Below are 18,752 nucleotides of genomic sequence, written 5' to 3'. Positions count from 1 at the left end.
CTGAAGCCCAGGATACAGTAAGAGAAGCTGGCCTCTGTGGGTCCAATTCTCAGGGTAGAGCACACCACCACTGGGGACTTCTCTGATGCAGAGAAGCATCTTGTAGGTTTTCAGCCGGATAGTGAGGAGAATTTACAGCCCAGCTCCTGTGGCTGCATTCAGACCATTTGTTGCTGCTGCAGCAGAGTATATGCAGGCTGCTGCATGTACTCAGTATATGCACACCTGGTGCTTCCTCGGGTTGCTTGGGAGCCAGGATCACACAAGCCTTATAGCCAGGGCAGCGGTCCGTCCTGAAATATTTCCCCACTTGATGCTGCCGATCCTTGCTATGAAGATGCAGGGACAAGGAGTTCAGTAAATCACTAGCTTCCTCCATCTTGGCTGGCCTGCTGTTGTGATGTTTTGTGTGTTTCTTAGTGAGTATAGACAGCTCAATGAAGCTGGATCTGGCTCTTGTACCTCATAATAGAGGAGATAAGACTTCATTGCTGGAATTGCATAGGATGAAATCTTTGCACTGGACCACAGGTGTTTAGGTTCATCCTCTACTGGGAGGTAGAGATGAGAACTTGTGTGTCCATGGTACTTACTTCCTGCCATCTGGAAGTTGGGGTGCTGTTATGTTTTTGTTCCGTAAATCATGTTTAATCTTTTTTTTTTTTTCCAGCCAATTTTGAAGGCAGGAGATGAAGTAGATGAGCCAAGCGAGAGGGAGCGGCTGCGAACAGTTCTAAAGAGAATGGGAAAGCTCAGGTGCATGCGTGAGGTAAGAGCAGGGGCAGCAGACCCTTCTGTGTCTGTCTGTTGTTCTTTCCCATCTGTCCTCTTCCCTTGCAGAATTCCTCCTCTGCCATCCGATGGCGTCGGGGTGGTACCTACTTTCCCAGATCTCTTGTAGTCATTGATAGTTCTTTATTTTTTCTCCTCTCCACAAGTATATTCCCCCTCTTCCCCCTCATCCTCCTTGGTTGAAAGGGCTGCTGCTGCTTCCTCTTCTTCCTCGTTTTCTTCCTCTTCCTTTTCTTCTTCAGTTACTTTTATGTGCATTGTTTTTTTTGTTTTGTTTTGTTTTTTGTTTGTTTTTGTTTTGTCTTGTTTTTTTTTTTTTTTTTTTTGCCTGCAGGTATGTCTATGTGAGGGTGTCAGATCTGGGAGTTACAGATCTGTGAGCTAGCTGCATGTGGGTCCTGGGAATTGAACCCGGGTCCTCTGGAAGAGCAGTCAGTGGCCTTAACCATTTAGCCACCTCTCCAGCCCCCCAGAGGGGCTTCTTTACTACTCTTCCTTTAGGGTGATGAAGATGATTCCCATGAGCCCATACTCTGATGAACTGGGTGTGGCTGGGTAGTTGATACTGGGGTGGGACTGGGTCACAATCCAAGAAGGAAGCTCTGACACAGAGTAGGTGGGTGGTTATACTTTCTCAATGATCACTGCACTGATTGACAATATGGCTCATAGACAGGGTTGCCTACTAGAAGGAGGGTTGTACCGATGGGAACTGCAGGTGAGCGTCTTGTAGTCTCACTGTCTTTTTGTGGTTTGTGGTGCGTGATGACTTCTGAGAAATTTAGGGATTATGTGAAACATGTATGAATCTAACATAGGCTTCTTCCCTGTGCTCAGAGTTGCTCCAGTACCTTCACCAGCATCATGGGATATCTGTACCATGTTAAAAAATGTGGCAAAGAGGCAGCAGAGCTGGAGAAGTTGACCCTGAAATGTCACCACTGTGGAAAACCGTACAGGTCAAAGGCTGGGCTTGCGTATCACATGAGGTCAGAGCACGGGCCTGTGAGTATTGATTCTTTTCAAGACATTGAGGATGTGTGCTATGCCTGGCACTCCCCCTTGTGTCTTCTGTGGATCCTGCTTCCTCATTTGTGTCCTGTTTACTCTTTGAAGGCTTTTGTTGTCTCTTCGTGGAGGGGCGGGAGAGCCAGTTACCAAGGCAACTTACAAGCAAGTGTTTAATTGGGCTCATGGTTCCGGAGGGTCAGAGTTCATCATGGTAGGGCAGCTGAGAGCTCACATCTTGATCTACAAGTAGCAGGCAGAGAGAGAGAGAGTACACTGGGAATGGCAAGAATCCTTTCAGATTTCAAAGCCCACCCCAGTGACACACCTCCTCCAACAAGGCCACACCTCGTAATCCTTTCCAAACAGTTCCATCAACTGGGAACCAAGTGTTCAAACATCAGAGATCATGGGGGTCATTCTCATCCAAACCACCACAACATATATGTGTTTGCCTGTGTATAGGCACACATGTATTTGCAGGTGCACATGTATGTATGTGTGCTTGTGTGAAGGTCTTAAGTCAACCTTGATGACTGTCTTCCTTCATCAAGTATTTATTTATCGAGGTAGGTTCTCTTGCTAAATGAGCCCAGAGCTCAGCAGTTCTGGATAGTCTAGCTAGTCCTTGTCTCTGCCTCCTAAGTGCTGGGGTTACCAGTGGCTGCTGTGCCTACCCAGCTTTTCTGGGGTGCTAGGGGTACAAACTCCAATCCTCATGCTTGCATGACAAGAACTTTATCCGTCAACCATCTCCCCAAACCCTACTTATTGTATTTATTTTATTATATATTATTTTTTATTATGCATGAATATTTTCCCTGCATGTGTGTCTATGCACCCTGCACATGCCTAGTGCCCATGAAAGTCAGAAGAGGGCGTCATACCCCTGGAACTGGAGTTACAGATGATTGTGAGCCACCATGTGGGCGCTGGGAACCAAATCCAGGTCCTATGCAAGAAACAAATGCTTTTAACTGCTGAGCTGTCTCTCCAACCCCCATTACTATATTTTTAAAACTAAAACATTCCCTCCTATTTAGATTTTTTTTTTTTGTAGGAATGTCTCTGTTCTTCATTTTTTCTTTTTGTCTTGACTCCGTTTTTATATTACATTTTCACATTTGTCTGTGTGCTTGTGCATGTGTGTACATGTACATATTTGTGTGCAGGTGCATGTGGGTGTGAGGATATGAAGGCCAGAGGGCAACCTCAGATGTCATTTCTCGGTAGCTGTCCCCCTGTTTTATTGAGACATTGGCCTAGGGTCTGCCGGTCTGCTAGGCTTGCCAGCCAGCCAGAAAGCCCCGGAGGTCCTCCAGTCTGGCTCCTCCAGTGGTGTGATTATGATGAGGATGGGCGTGCACCACCACAGCTGTCTTTTTAATGTGGCTTTGGGGGACAACCTTAACAGACTGAGTTATCTCCTCCTCTGCCTTACCCTTTGTGTGTGGCAGGGGAATATGTGTGTGGATGTGTTTGTGTGTGTACACATACATGTGTAGGTGTGCATGCACATGTGTGAATATGCATGTTGAAGTCAGAGGTCTGCGTTGAGTATCTTCCTCAGTTTCGCTCCACCTTATTTTAAAGGTGGAGTCTCGCAAAGACTCTGGGACTTGCCCTGTTAGCTAGACTGGCTGGCCAGTGAACTCCGAGGCTCTGCCTGTCTTTACCCCAGTGTGCTAGTGTCATAGACTTTATCCTGCCAAGAAGAGCATCATGTGTAATCCCTGGCTGTGACTGAAGCCCCTCTGTTTGCACTGCTCACTCTTGCAGGTCTTCTTCCCAGAATCAGGACAGACAGACTGTTTGAAGGAGATGAGTCTGGAAGCAAAGGGTGGAGGCCGAGTTCAGCGGCGTTCTGCCAAGATAGCTGTGTACCATCTGCAGGAGCTGGCCTCTGCTGAGCTGACCAAGGAATGGCCAAAGAGGAAGGTGCTCCAGGACCTGGTACCCGATGATCGGAAGGTAAAGTCACGTGTCGCTGCTACTCGATATTTTATAGATGTTTCCCTGTATGGATTTGTGTGGCATTCTCTCAAGCTTAGATTGAAGGCCATGTGGTTTCCATGGAAATACCACCTGGGCAATGTTGGACCTTCTTGATGCATCAAGTCAGAAAGTACATGGTACTGATATGATCAGCAACAAGTTACTGTGATGCTAACTGATCAGTTGGTAAGGGTGTGTCTTCTACGTAACTCTGATAAAAATTACACTGGTCCCTTAATTAGTGCATAGTTGGAGTAGAGGCCAAGCCTGCACAAAGATCTTCTACTGTCTTATACTCTACCCACTTTAGTCAGCATTTATTGATGAACCTTTCCTGCAGCAAGTGTAACTATGATGCTACTTAATGACCCACTTTCACTTATTTCATAGATTTTGTAGTTATTCATTGAAACTGTACTGTGAGAAAAATTTATTACTATCAGCAAAACCTTCCCTCGTGATTCATGAGGAATTAGTTATAGAAAAACCTCACAAATGATGGTATTCTATGGACGATCAAACATCTTATAGATGCTCAAACACCTTATACCAGATGGTATGGTATTTGCCTAGAATCTGTGCACACTTCCTGTCTACTTTAAATCGTTTCTAGATTAACTAGCTGATACTAAGTAAATGGTTTTTTGTTGGTTTTTTTTTTGTTGTTGTTGTTGGGTTTTGTTTTTTTGTTTTTCTTCGAGACAGGGTTTCTCTGTGTAGCTTTGCGCCTTTCCTGGATCTCGCTTTGTAGACCAGGCTGGCCTCAAACTCACAGAGATCCGCCTGCCTCTGCCTCCCAAGTGCTGGGATTAAAAGCGTTCCCCACCAACGCCCGGCCTAAGTAAATATTTTACAAGTGTTATTGAACCATGTGTGGTGGTGGACTGAGCACTGGGGAGACAAAGGGGGAGAGCATGCATGTTAAAGACCAGCCTTGGCTACATAGTAAGACCCTGTGCTAGAAAAAGTGATTGTTATACTGTATTAGTTAGGAAACAGTGACAAGAATAGTGTCTGGAAATTACATCACACACACACACACACACACACACACACACACACACACACACGTTCTTTACATAGTTTTAAAATTCTGTTTTATTTCTGGGGAGGGGTGTATACAGGTGTCAGAGGACAACATGAAGAAGGGCCGTTCTTTCCTTCCATCACGTGAATCCTGTGGATTAAGCTCAGGTTGTCAGGAAAGTGCCTTTCCTTAGCCATCTGGCCAGCCCCACACACAATCTTCATGAGTTGAAGTTGGTTGACTCAGCAAATGTGGAGTCTTTAGCTCTGGATAGAGACTTGCTCTATTAGATACTTATTTTATGCTATAGGTTCTAAATCATTACTAGTAGTGTTTAGGTTTCTGCTCCAATTGACCCAGATTGGAGTATCAGGTATATCAAGTAGACTCCTGAGTCTTCTGATGTGCCTAAACACTTCTTTACTTTTAAAAAACATGTTTATTATTGGGTGTGGTGGTGCACACCTTTAATCCCAGTGCTCTGGAGGCAGAGGCAAGTGGATATCTGAGTTTGAAGCCAGGCTGGTCTACAGTGAGTTCCAGGATAGCCAGGGCTACACAGAGAAACCCTGTATTAATAAACAAAAAACAGGGCTGGAGAGATGGCTCAGAGGTTAAGAGCACCGACTGCTCTTCCAGAGGTCCTGAGTTCAATTCCCAGCAACCACATGGTGGCTCACAACCATCTGTAATGTGATCTGGTGCCCTCTTCTGGCCTGCAAGCATACATGCAGACAGAACATTGTATACATAATAAATAAATGAATGAATGAATGAATGAATGAATGAATAAAAAAAAAACAAAAACCAACAAAACAAAAACTTATTTATGTGTATGAGTGTTTGTCTACATGTATATACATGCATTGCATGCATGCCTGGTATCTACAGGGGTCAGAAAACATCAGATCCCCTAAGATTTGAGTTAACAGATGATTGTAAATTGTATGTGCTGGGAACTGAACCCAAGTCCTCTGGAAAAGCAGCCAGTGCTCTTAACTTCTGAGCCATCTCTCCAACCCCCACACTTGTTTTGTTTTGTTCTGTTTTAACACCATAAGATACTGAAAGATTAGCTTGTGTTTTCCCTGTCCCACTCCTGAAATTAACCATTTGTATAAGCTATGCTGGTTCCTATTAAGAGAATGTATTTAGACTATACAGTAGAAGATAGGAGTGTTGTGTTCATTCCTACTTGGCTTTCATTGCTTCTGGGTCCTGCCAGTGCAGAGCTATGCTGTATATATGTAGGTATCCATGTGCCCATATTTAATCATATATAGATATACACACACACACACACACACACACACACACACACAGAGAGAGAGAGAGAGAGAGAGAGAGGCGGTGGAGGGGGTTGAGAGAGAGGTTGAGATTATGAGTTACTTTTCTGTAGCTGTAATATAACACCATGACTAAGGTAACTTAAAGAAGAAGTAGTTTCTTTGGGGCTTACAGTTCCAAAGGGTAGGAGTCCTCACTATCGTGGCATGGCGGATCAGGGAGGCATGGCGTCAGGAACAGCTGGAGTGATTTCAAAGAACCATTCTCATGCAAATCACCACTGTGTTTGTGTATGTGATGTTGCCATGGCGCTAAGGCAAACTTACACAAACAGTTACATTGAGAAGGGCAATGCCACTTGCTGAATTATTCTATTTGCATTTTCCTTTTTAATTTATTCATTTTTATTTTATGTACATTGGTGTTTTACCTGCAGGTATGTCTGTATGAGGGCATTAGATCCCCTGGAAAAGGAGTTATAGACAGTTGTATGTAGCACAAATCTTAAAAGTTCTTATTAATAAAAACAAACTTGGAGCCAGGTACTGGGGTCAATGCTGGAAGATCAGAGAAGCAGAACAAGCCACAGCTTCCTCACCTCGACAATTCCTCAGCTGATTCTGTTTCCTCAGACTGGAAGCCTCTGAGTCCTCATCCGGAATGGATCTCAGCTGTACTGTGCTGCTAAAAGCTTAAATGCTTAACCAGCTTAGTTCCTGGTTTTCACACCTTATAAACTTTTCTGCTTTCTGCCATCACTTCCTGGAATTGAAGGCGTGAGTCACCATGCCTGGCTGTTTCCAGTGTGGCTTTGAACTCACAGAAATCCAGGTGGATCTCTGCCTCTGGAATGCTAGGATTAAAGGCATGTGTGCCACCATTTTCTGACCTCAGATAAGTTTATTAGGATGTACAGTATATTGGGGGAGACAATATATCCCCACATTTCCCATTCTTTGTCTAAAATAAAAGAAGGTTACAGTCAAGAATTATATTAACAATGTCTAGTCCATTATCATTAGAAAGATTCAGACAAAAAACTCCATTATATATATTAACAATGTCCAGTCCAGTAACGTTTGATAACCTCAGACAAAAAATTTCATTACTTATCCTGTTTAAAACAAGTAGTTCCTTTTTAAAAGTAGATTCAGTAATTGACCTTTTTATCTTATCATATCCATATTCTCTTTTTTCTCTTTATAATAGATTCAATAATCTACCTTTTGTCATTTTTATATCTTCCCCTTTTTCTTTTTAGAGTAGATTCAATGATCTACCCATTTATCCTATTATTTCTTTATCTTTTTTCTCAGAGTAGATTCAATGATCTACCTCATATCTATATTCTCTTTGTTTTTTTTTAAACAAAAACTCTGAATCTAATCTACTTGTTTAGCTTTTTTCCTAATCATTAACAATTAACAACTTGTAACCAGCCATCATAAACAATGACAATTATCCATAAGTCATTGAATGACCAAAAAACTAACCACGCCAGTTGTGAGCTGCCATGTGGGTACTGGGAATTGAACCCTGGTCCTATGGACGAGCAGTCAGAAGTGATAGCTCTGTAGCTAAGGACATGTGCTGCTCTTGAAGAAGACCCCTGTTTTGTTCCTGGCACCCACATTTGGCAGCTCACAGCAGCCTGTAACTGCAGCTCCAGCAGCCCCATAGCCTTTCCCTGGCCTCTGCATTCATGTTCACATACCCACACACAGGCATGCGTGGTGGAAATAACTATCCGTTTCTTACCATAGGCACGAAGTTTGGGGGTGATACAATTGGGGATTGCATTCTCGAAATGTTTCTTGTCTTCTAGTTAAAATATACTCGCCCTGGGTTACCTACATTCAGCCAGGAAGTACTGCACAAGTGGAAGACAGATATCAAGAAGTATCATCGCATCCAGTGTCCTAACCAGGTGATTCTTCCTCTTTCATTATGTCCATAAATGCTTCTGGATAATCTGCTGCTTTAGTTACTGATGGATTCGTGATGAAGTCCTTGAACTGTAGTGGATATGTGCAACAATTAATTAGTTTGTTCAGATTTGGGGACCTCCATAGTTCTGTTGAGATCATCAGGACAGCCCTGCTGCTATATGCAGCATCATTTGAGATCACTCATGGGGGCCATGACCTGGAATGTCCCATGCAGCTGCATTCAGCTGAGCAGATGGCTCTCCATATGGCGACTCTCTCTTCGGTAGGGAATGTAAATGACTAACTTCAGACACAGAAGTAAAAGATGCAGGTCTTTGAAGGTCCCACTGCATAATTTGTGCAGCCTCACTTCCATAGCATCCTATTAGTCAAAGGTATCACAGGCATGTTAGTTCCCTTTCTGTTGCTGTGACACCGTGGCCAAAGCAGCTCACAGGAGGAAGTCTGTTTGGGCTCATGGTTTAAAGGGACAAGAGTCCATCACAGTGGGGAAGCATAGCAGCATAGACGCGGGTGGCAGGTGTGGTGGCAGGAACAGAAAGCTGAAAGTCCATATCCTCAAAAGCAAGCTTAAAGCAGAGTGCAGACAGAAGATTGAGTGGGACTAATGCTTAAATCCCACCCCCAGTGATGTACTTCCTCCCGTAAGGCTCCACTTCGCCAACAGTACCACCAAGTGAGACCACGGTCAAATGGGAGCTGTGGTGGTTTGAATGGGAGTACCCCTTACAGGCTCATATATTTGAATGCTTAGTTCCTAGTTGGCAGAACTATTTGGGAAGGATTAGGAGCTGCGGCTTTGTTGGAGGAGGTGTGTCTCTGGGGACAGGCAGGCTTGGAGGTTTCAAAAGTCCAGGCCATTCCCAGCTAGCTTCAGCTCTGCTTCCAACTTGTGGGTAATGTAAGCTCTCAGCTACTGCTCCAGCCCCAGGCTTGCCTGCCTGTTGCCATCCTTCCTACCATGATGGTCATGGACTAACCCTCTGAAACTGTAAGCAATTCCTCAATTAAATGCTTTCTTTTATAAGTTGCCTTAGTCAATGGTATCTCTTCATGGCAATCGAGGTAACTAAGACAGAAGTCTGTGGGGCAATACTCCTTAATTCAGACCATCACAGTAGGGTTAACCCAGACTCAGGAAATGTAACAGAAACTTTGGGTATGCTGTTAAATGTCCGAGAGAGGACCAGGGAAAGGAACGGCTCAAGCTTACTTGCTCACCCTCCTTAGCGGCTTCCCTTTGGGTTTCCTTCTTGCCGCTGTCCGCTCGTGTGTGGTTTTAGTGTTCGGTTTGTGGCACTGGTGACTGATGTGGAACTGGCCAGTGTAAATGCCCGAATTGCTCAGAGGGGGTCCTGGGTGGTACGGCACTCACCCGTCACTTCTCTTTTGCAGGGATGTGAGGCTGTCTACAGCAGTGTCTCTGGCCTCAAAGCTCACCTGGGCTCTTGCACACTGGTTTGTAACATTTTCAACTTACTATCTTAATGTGTCCTCTCCAGTAGTCTGGCGTGGAAGAGAACTCTGTCTAGGTGAACAGCTAGTCATTCTGTTGGTCACCATCTCCAGAGGCTGCCTTTCGGGCTCAGTATCATGGATATTCTTGGTCTCATATTAGATGGAATAGCAGGGGTGCATCTAGGATGCAGGAAAGGTTGGCAAAGTCATGCCATGCTCATGTAGGGAACGGAAGAAAACCCTATGAATTTGGAATCGCAACCAGAGACTGCCTCCTCCCTGGCCTCACACACTGGGCTTCCCTTGCCTTATTTTGCCATAATTTTCCTGAAAACTTGTTTGGACTGGTGAAGATTCTCCAAACCCATCTAGACTCTACTGGCCCCATGGGATGGGAGGCAGGACAGGGACTCAGGCAAACAACCACTCTTCTCTCTGAATCGTTTCCACAGTGACCTAGGTGTCCACTTTCCAGTCCCATTAAAGTATCTCCTCACACAACATGAGCAGCACTGAACTGTGCGGCTTCAGGAGGGCAGAGGGATCTCAGTTCAAGGCCCTGAGGGAGTTGTGGGCATGTCAGCCAGATCTGTGTAGCAGTGCGTAGGAGAGTGTTATTTTGACCCTAGTTTTTGAGTCCTTAGGCTAGGTACTATGGATGGTATTCGTCTTATTTGGGATTTCCAAAGCACAGCTTCCGCCATGGTTCACAGGGGGAAGGACAGAGCCTAATGCCTCTGGTGAACTTGGGGAGTTTGATTATTGGTGGAGAGGAATCAAGGAAAGCCAAATATGAAGCAAAAAGGAGCCAAGAAGGTAGAAACAGTGGCCTGGAACATATCGGAAGCAGGAGAATGCCAGTTGTGTCGCAGGGCAGTGGGTGTCAGTGTAGAACGGCATCAGGACAGGTGTGTAGTGGTGAGAGTTTGTCTCAGCTGGTTTTCATAAACTATATCGCCATTTTGGACCATTCCCTATGGTTTCTGATTAAGAAGACCCCCCATTTCATCTCTCACAATCCCTGCACAGCACCCAGGTATGTTTTCCTGAATTTACCCCTAATTCTCTCTTCTTTCTGTCTTGGAAACAGGGCACCTTTGTGGCTGGAAAATACAAGTGTCTTCTGTGTCAGAAAGAATTTGTGTCAGAGAGTGGCGTCAAGTATCACATCAACTCTGTCCATGCTGAGGTGCGGGCTCCGCTTCCCCTAATGTCCGTGTAACCCTGTGTGCCCCGTCTGCAAGCTGAGGTGTGGCCTCCGCTTCCCCTGGGTCTGTGTAACCCTGTGTGCCCTGTCTGCAAGCTGAGGTGCGGGCTCCACTTTCCCCTAATGTCTGTGTAACCCTGTGTGCCCCGTCTTCAAGCTGAGGTGCGGGCTCCGCTTTCCCTGGGTCTGTGTAGCCCTGTGTGTCCTGTCTGCAAGCTGAGGTGTGGGCTCCGCTTCCCCCTAATGTTTGTGTAACCCTGTGTGTCCCATCTGCAAGCTGAGGTGTGGGCTTCACTTCCCCCTAATGTCCGTGTAACCCTGTGTGTCCCGTCTGCAAGCTGAGGTGCAGGCTCCGCTTCCCCCTAATGTCTGTGTAGCCCTGTGTGTCCTGTCTTCAAGCTGAGGTGCGGGCTCCGCTTCCCCCTAATGTCTGTGTAACCCTGTGTGTCCCGTCTGCAAGCTGAGGTGTGGGCTCCACTTCCCCCTAATGTCCGTGTAACCCTGTGTGTCCCGTCTGCAAGCTGAGGTGCAGGCTCCGCTTCCCCCTAATGTCTGTGTAGCCCTGTGTGTCCTGTCTTCAAGCTGAGGTGCGGGCTCCGCTTCCCCCTAATGTCTGTGTAACCCTGTGTGTCCCGTCTGCAAGCTGAGGTGCGGGCTCCGCTTCCCCTGGGTCTGTGTAACCCTGTGTGTCCCGTCTTTCAAGCTGTAAGGAGTGGACCTTGTCCCTGGCTTCATGTACTAGGACTAGCAAAGTAATTGAGGTTGAGAACTTGCCAGAGTTAAAATGCTCTCAGAAATTAGAAGGGTGTAAATGTATTTTTCTTTGAAGATATTTGAGCCCACTATGGCTGGACATCTTTGAGCCCCTATAATTCTCTTAACTGTGATTAAATGAAGCAAATTGGAAGCCAGGTTGGACTTACATGTTGGATCTTGTTTTATAGCATTTTCTTCTTTTTAAAAATTTTTATTTTATGTGCGTTGGTGTTTTTGCCTGCAAGTATGACTGTGTGAGGGTGTCAGATCCTCTGGAACTGGAGTTACAGACAGTTGTGAGCTGTCATGGGGGTGTTGGGAATTGAACCTGGGTCCTCTGGAAGAGCAGCTAGTGCTCTTAACCACTGTGCCATCTCTCCAGCCCCATTTTACAGCATTTTCTTCTGATAAAAATTCAGATGTTCTAATGTTTTCTAATAATCTTGGAGTATTATTATTATTATTATTAATTCTATGCACGTGGTTGTTTTGCCTTCATGTTTTGTCTGTACCGTGTGGTGCCTGGTTCCCTTGGTGGCCAGAAGAGGCCCGCAGCTCCCCGGAACCTGAGTTACAGGTGATTGTGACTCACCATGTGGGTGCTGGGTCCTCTGCAAGAGCAGCCAGTGTTCCTAACCACTGAGCAATCTCTCCAGCCCACCAACAACTAGTTTTGGATGCTCTATATATTACTGCATAATACAACTGAATCAGAGATGCGTTCATCCTGGCCTCATCAGGCCCTGTCTGAGAAAAGAAATAAATAGTAGTGGGGTATTGACATGTTCTGCTACCAAGTCCCTGTGTGTGTTTCCACTGAAAGCGTATCAGTTTGGACTCCGCTGTTTCAAGAGCTCATTAGGCACAGGTGGCCAGTGACTGTCACTGCTCATCCTGTGGTTGGGAGGCTTCGCTTTGCCCATTTGGGACTGTGCTGATCTGTCCTGAGGTAGTGCTCCTCTTCCCTAGCTATTTCCAGTGAGTTGATAGTCTCACCTGGGAGACTTAATTGGATTACTTAGATTCAGGCTTATGCATTTCCAGAAGAATATAATAAATTTCCTCTACCCCATGATTTTCATGTTTTGGGTTGGTTTTTTGTTTGTTGGTTGGTTTTGGTTTTGGTTTTGGTTGTTGTTTTGGTTTGGTTTTGGTTTTTGGATGTTTTGTTTTGGTTTGGTTTTGGTTTTTTGTTTTTGAGACAAGGTTTCTCTGTGTAGCTTTGGTTCCTGTCCTGGATCTCACTCTGTAGCCCAGGCTGGCCTCGAACTCACAGAGATCCTCCTGGCTCTGCCTCTCGAGTGCTGGGATTAAAAGTGTGCACCACCACTCCGTGATTTTCTAAATGAGGCTCAAAGAGATGATGAAGTGCCTTACAGGAAGCCAGAGGAGAGGAGAACTGCACTCCGTATCTGATGGGAAATTCACACTCCTGTCACTCTAGTGCCGTGACATGAGCGTCCCTGTGAGCCAGCGCTTCCATCCCAGGGTGTTACACAGCAGGAGGTGACAGATGACATGACACCCACTTCATGATCACAACCTTTTCCTTTCCTTTTACTGTGTAAAATTGTGTGCCTGCCCGGATGTGTCCACCTTGTGCTGGTGCCTGCCACTGTCAGGTCCCCTGGAGCTGTAGTTACCGGTGGTCGTGGCATGTCCGTTGTTAGGCTGGGAACAGAACCGGGGTCTTCTGGTGCTCTTAATTGCTGGGCCATCTCTCCAGCCCAGGTTTTGGATTTTTGAGACAAGGTCTTACTTAATGCAGCCAGGCTGCACGCACGCAGAGTTCCTGTGTGTCCAGAAATGATCCTAAGTGCTAAGAGTCCAGACGTGGTGGATCACGTATTAAATTACCCAGAATCATGCATTCATCACACAGTACTCACTGAAGAGAACGGATGCATATTGGATTTCTCCAGTTTAAAACGGAGCTCTAAGGTCCCGTGTGCCCCCCTCATTCCTATGTCTACCTAACACTACCGTCTCTCCGTTCTTCCTCTCCCTTCCTGTTTCCTTCATGGTGTTTCTAAGTGTTCCCCGTTTCGGCTTTGCCCTTTTAGGATTGGTTCATTGTAAACCCGACCACCACCAAGAGCTTCGAGAAGCTGATGAAGATAAAGCAGCGGCAGCAGGAAGAGGAGAAGCAGCGGCAGCAGCGTGGCAGCCGGCGCTCTCTGAGACGGCGGCAGCAGCAGCCTCGCCCCGAGCCTCCCGAGAGCCAGCCGGAGCCGAGGGCAGGGAAGGGGCAGGGCGGCAACGAGGAACTGGTGCTGTCCGCTTTATGTAAGGGATCAGAGCAGGAGCCGGTGCCAGCACAGTCCCAGAAAGCAGAGCCCGCCAAGACCACTCACAAACGAGGGAGGAAGTAGGCGCTGGTCTTGCTCCTAGGAGAGTGGGTGTGATGCTGTTGTCATGGAGACGTGCAGGGGAGGCCTGAGTCCTGGGGCTGGGTGAAGATGCTGTCAGATGTTGCTGTTGGGCCATGGCTCTCAGCTCCTCTGTGTACATTTCACGGTCTTCCTGACTAGTCCACTCCCCCCCACCCCCTAGTAAATTCATATTCCCATTAGAGTCCCTTTGCTTTTTCTGTTGTCCAAAGAGGTCCCCCTGGAAAAGCATCTGCAGGCCCCCAGGCCCTGCGCAAGGTGAAGAGACCTTTGGCTGGCTTTCTCTCTTCTTTCCTGCCTGGGTTATGAATGTTCTTGGAGTCTTTGTTGACTTAGTGGTGACTCCATCATCTAGCTCATAAAACGGAGCCAAACTAAATTTTTTTAAAGCCGTGACGGGTTTTATCTTTCTGCATTTGTGACATAGAGGACTAGAAAGGAGAGCCGCCGCTTCTGTTATAGTGTGACCCCCGGGCCCCGGGAAGCAGAATCTGTTGGGGGATATTTGTCTGTAATTTGATTTTACTGTTGAGGAAAGAAAATGATTTAGCATGAGAAAGCTAGACACTCCCTATGCTTGGAGCAGGGACTAAGTGGACCCACAGGCATGAAAACACAGCCTTCGGAGTCTGCCCCAACACTAAGGTGAGAAGGAAGGGCAGGGGCCAGTAAACGCTGCCTCACTTGCCTGGGTTGCCAGGTTCAGTGGCCCGGAAGCTCGACTTCGCTCCTTGGTTTTAAGGGTTGGGAAATGACTCAGTCCCCGCTGGGGTGACTCGGTGCCCTGGCCTCTGGAAGCCCACTGGGGTTGCAAAGCTCTCCCTCTCCCTGCACTTACCTCGTTAGGCCACACCCACGTATGTCCTCCGCCAGGGCATCGGCTGCCTCTGTCCCGGGTGTTCTGAGAATACTGTCCTACTGTTTTGTATATGGAGTTCTATCCACTTTATATCGTGAGCTTTGGACACCAGATGTAGATACTTCTCTGGAGCCGGAAAGAATGGTCTCTCTGTACCTCATGCCTGTCTGGTGGTGTTGCGTGGGCTCTCTCCCTGTGAGGGTGGGTATCTTTGGAACATGGGTTAGAGTATGTAGCCTTGTTGTCGTGTTCCTGGTTCCTCTTCCTCCTCCTGTGTAAATACTGTTCTCCTCTATTCCTGCCTGTTGTGGGCATACGCCACTCACAACGTTAACCTTGATGTGGACAAATACTACCTTTTCAAACTCGGAAAGGCTGTTGGCCACCCTCAAGTCTCTGTTCTCTGTGCTCCTCTAAATAGCTTTATCATGTGTGCTTTGTGAAGACCACTTTTCAATAACGGGGCATTAAAACTTGAATTGGGCACTGCCAGAAGGGGTCGTTTTGAAACAAGTTGAGGAAGTGGTGTCTTTGTGCTGTTTTTATTCCTGCTTACACCCGTGAAGCTCCTGTAGTAGGTGAGGGTTGTCGAGGAGGAGAAATGAGAAGCTGTGGTAAGTTCTGCTGACAAGGACTTGGATAATATTTGACAATGGCAAATAAAATGACTCACTTAGAAAGTTTGTGGCTCTGTCTGCTGCCTCTCTGCTGTCAAACTCCTTGCTGACACCACATGGGACTCAGAAGATGGCTGAGACCTGGGGGTGGAGTTCCAAGTTATTCCATAATTCCTTAGCTCCTGAAATCTGCTGTTCACAACGATGGCAGCAAAGGGGAGTGGGTGCAGGGGACATGGCCTGTTTCCTGTGAGCCTCCTGTAGCAGGCCAGGAATCAACAAGACTGGAATAGCCTGGCCACTGTAGTCAGCTTTTAAAACTCATTAGAATAATACAAACAAGGGCATCAGTATGTGGTACTTATAGGATGTTGAGCAATGTGAACTGTGTGTGTGTGTGTGTGTGTGTGTGTGTGTGTGTAATGGAAACTGGTACAATTACTTTGAAAATGATTTGGCAATATCTAATAAAGCTGAACGTGTACCAGAAGAATACGATCTAGTCCCAGGTATGTGCAGATGGACTCCTCTTGCCCACCTGTGTGGGAGAGTTGTATCAGAACGACAAGATGCGAGAGAGTGTGGTTAGAATTCAGAGCTGTCCAACATGCTGATCAGGTACTATACCACCTGTCCACCAAAATCTCTTCTCATCTTCTAAAACCACAGGCAGTAGGAAACATCACTAGACTGTTTCTTGTTGCCTCCTCTGCCGTCTACGTGGTAAATGAGTGGCCAGCTAATGTCTCTCTGTTGGAATCTGTAGAAGGAACATGTGTGCTTTGAAGACTATGTAAGTGAGGGATAAAGCGCTGTGGTTAATGGGTGACTAGCGCGTACATGGGCCTGTTTGGTCCCTAGCATCAGGGAGAAAGTTCTCATCTACAGTCACTCCTCCCTGCTTCCTGGTGCCAAGACGCGGGCTTTTCTGGTCTGTCACACCCTGCATAGACCAATACCTCTAAGAGTGTGACTAGAATTCCTCTTTTAAAGGGAAAGAAAGTGTACCACGCACTTCTTCCTACTTTGCCAGTTAGATGCAATTGAGATGATGCCTCACAGGATAGAAGTGTGCAAGATGGAAGGTAGTGGACTGAGTCAGCCCTTGAAGGAGAGCCATATGCCAAGCAAGAACTTCTGAGACTATTATGTGTTTTTACTTCTTCTCCCACCCCCCCCCCCCCCCCCCCCCCCCCGAGCTGAGGACCAAATCCAGGGCCTTGTGCTTGCTAGGCAAGCGTTCTACCATTGAGCTAAATCCCCAACCCCTTATATCTTTTTTAAAAGCCTACTCTGATATATTATCTTTTCCATCTGGAAGGATGGATAAAGTGGGATAGCCACACGGTGGGATACTGGCCTAGTTTGGTTCGGGTTGTTCTGATAAACACCATAAGCAAAAGCAGTTTGAGGAGGAAAAGGTTTATTGTATTCTACAGCTTACTGAAGGGAAGCAGGGACAGGAGTTTAAGACAGGAACCAGGAGGCAGGAACTGAATCATGGAGGAGTTCTGCTTCTGGTTTATTCATCATGTTTGCTCAGCTTGGTTTTTGCTGTAATCCAGGCACCACCCACAGTGAGTCAGACCCTCACACATCAGTCATCCATTAAGAAAATGCCCCCAAGACATGCCTAGAGGCCAGTCTGATGGAAGTATTTTCTCATTTGAGGTTCCCTCTTCCCAGACGCCCCAAGCTTGTATCAAGTTGACAAAAACCTAACCAGCACAAATAGTAATTGTGTGTGTGTGTGTGTGTGTATTACTAAGTCTCCATCAGACATGCAAGCAGAAAATAAAGTCATTACCAAAAAAAAAAAAAAAAAAACCAAAAACCCAACATTCCTATACAACTCAGGATTTCTTCTATTAACAGCAAGTGACATTTCTAGTCCTATTAAAAGAGACACATGGATGGACAAGTGGTGGTAGCATACAACTTTAATCCCAGGACTTGGGAGGAAGAGGTAGGCTGATCTCTTGAGTTTGAGCCCAGCCTGGCCTACAAGAGTGAGTTACAGAACAGCTGGGGCTATATAGAGAAACCCTGTTTCAAAAAGCTGAAAGAGAGAGAGAGAGAGAGAAAGATGGATTCTGGCATGGTGATCCATATAATATAGATAATATGGATTGAGTGTGTGTGTGTTTGAGTGACACAGTGTACATGTGGGAGTCAGAAGACAACTCATGGGAATCAGTTCTCATCTTACACCACGTGGATTCCAGGGATCAAACTCAGGTCATCTCATGAAGAAGATTCAAGAACACTCCCCAGGGCCTTGGTGATGATTTTCCCAGAGCTGACCAGGTGAATACTTCAGTCTGTCCGGGTGTGTCAATCAAGACATATTTGGCTCCAGAAAACCACTAGAGAAGTGTTATACTTGTGCAGTGCTGAAAGATGGTCCATCAGAGTATACTAAATGCCAATCAAGACTGCAATACCATCCAGATACCCCAATTCCCATGTATGTTTTGTTTTGGTTTTTTTGTTTTTCGAGACAGGGTTTCTCTGTATAGCTTTGCGCCTTTCCTGGAACTCACTTGGTAGCCCAGGCTGGCCTTGAACTCACAGAGATCCGCCTGGCTCTGCCTCCCGAGTACTGGGATTAAAGGTGTGCACCACCACTGCCTGGCAACTCACGTATGTTTTCTAAAGCCACCATGTGGGTTCTGAGAACTGAACCCAGGTCCTTACAAGAGCAGCAAATACTTTCTGCCACTGATCCATCACCTCTCCAGCCTTTCATTCACTTGGCTTCTTTTTAGACAAGGTCTCCTGTATCCTAGGCTGCCCTTTGACTCGCTGTGTAGAAAGGGATGCCCTTGAACTGCTGGTCCTCCTATGTCCACCTCCAGAGTGTTAAGATTACAGTGTGTGCTGTCGCACCAAGCTTTGCTTGGTGCTGGACATTGAATGCAGGGCTCCTTGTACACCAGGTAAGCACTCTGACAACTGAGCTAATCTCAGCCCCTCTCATGCACAGAATTTCTTAAAATATTATTTATTTGTCTATCCATCTGTTTGGTGTGTGTGTGTGTGTGTGTGTGTGTGTGTTCCTGCTCCCATGCCCTCTTCTGGTCCCCTGAATATCCTGTGGTACGCCTATGTTCTAGGCCTATGCTCAACATTCAACTCTCAGCTCAGAAGCTTGATTGCCCACCAAACAGCGCTTTCTTCACTCTTAATCTCCTCCTTACCTGCTTTCTGTGTGAGTACAGGTGTTTCTTCTAGCCCTGTAGCCCAGGCTGGCCTCGAACTCACAGAGATCCACCTGCCTCTGCCTCCTGAGTGCTGGGATTAACGGTGTGCACCACCACTGCCTGGTGCTTTGTGATATTAGAACACTAACTTCGTAACAAGAAGACAAGAGGATCCTTCAGTTTTGCTCTTTGTTCATTTCCAGA

The 18,752-nt window shown here is 46.4% G+C and overlaps 1 protein-coding gene across 2 annotated transcripts in view; it reads left to right on the top strand.

Moving 5' to 3' along the window:
* Positions 1-15,411, top strand: part of Znf512 (zinc finger protein 512) — a 56,355-nt gene extending 40,944 nt beyond the window's left edge. For both annotated transcript variants that reach the window (XM_036171172.1, XM_036171171.1), the window contains exons 8-14: positions 671-769; positions 1,630-1,797; positions 3,580-3,771; positions 7,935-8,036; positions 9,454-9,516; positions 10,607-10,705; positions 13,543-15,411. In XM_036171172.1, the coding sequence (XP_036027065.1) occupies positions 671-769; positions 1,630-1,797; positions 3,580-3,771; positions 7,935-8,036; positions 9,454-9,516; positions 10,607-10,705; positions 13,543-13,851 (1,032 nt within the window). In that variant the 3' untranslated portion in view covers positions 13,852-15,411. The remainder of the gene's footprint in view (positions 1-670; positions 770-1,629; positions 1,798-3,579; positions 3,772-7,934; positions 8,037-9,453; positions 9,517-10,606; positions 10,706-13,542) is intronic.
* Positions 15,412-18,752: the final 3,341 nt, after the last annotated feature.

The sequence above is a fragment of the Onychomys torridus genome, chromosome 21 (assembly GCF_903995425.1).
Source record: "Onychomys torridus chromosome 21, mOncTor1.1, whole genome shotgun sequence".
NCBI lineage: Eukaryota > Metazoa > Chordata > Mammalia > Rodentia > Cricetidae > Onychomys > Onychomys torridus.
Note: the sequence above shows the minus strand (reverse complement) of the source record. Positions and strands in the feature narration are given on the sequence as shown.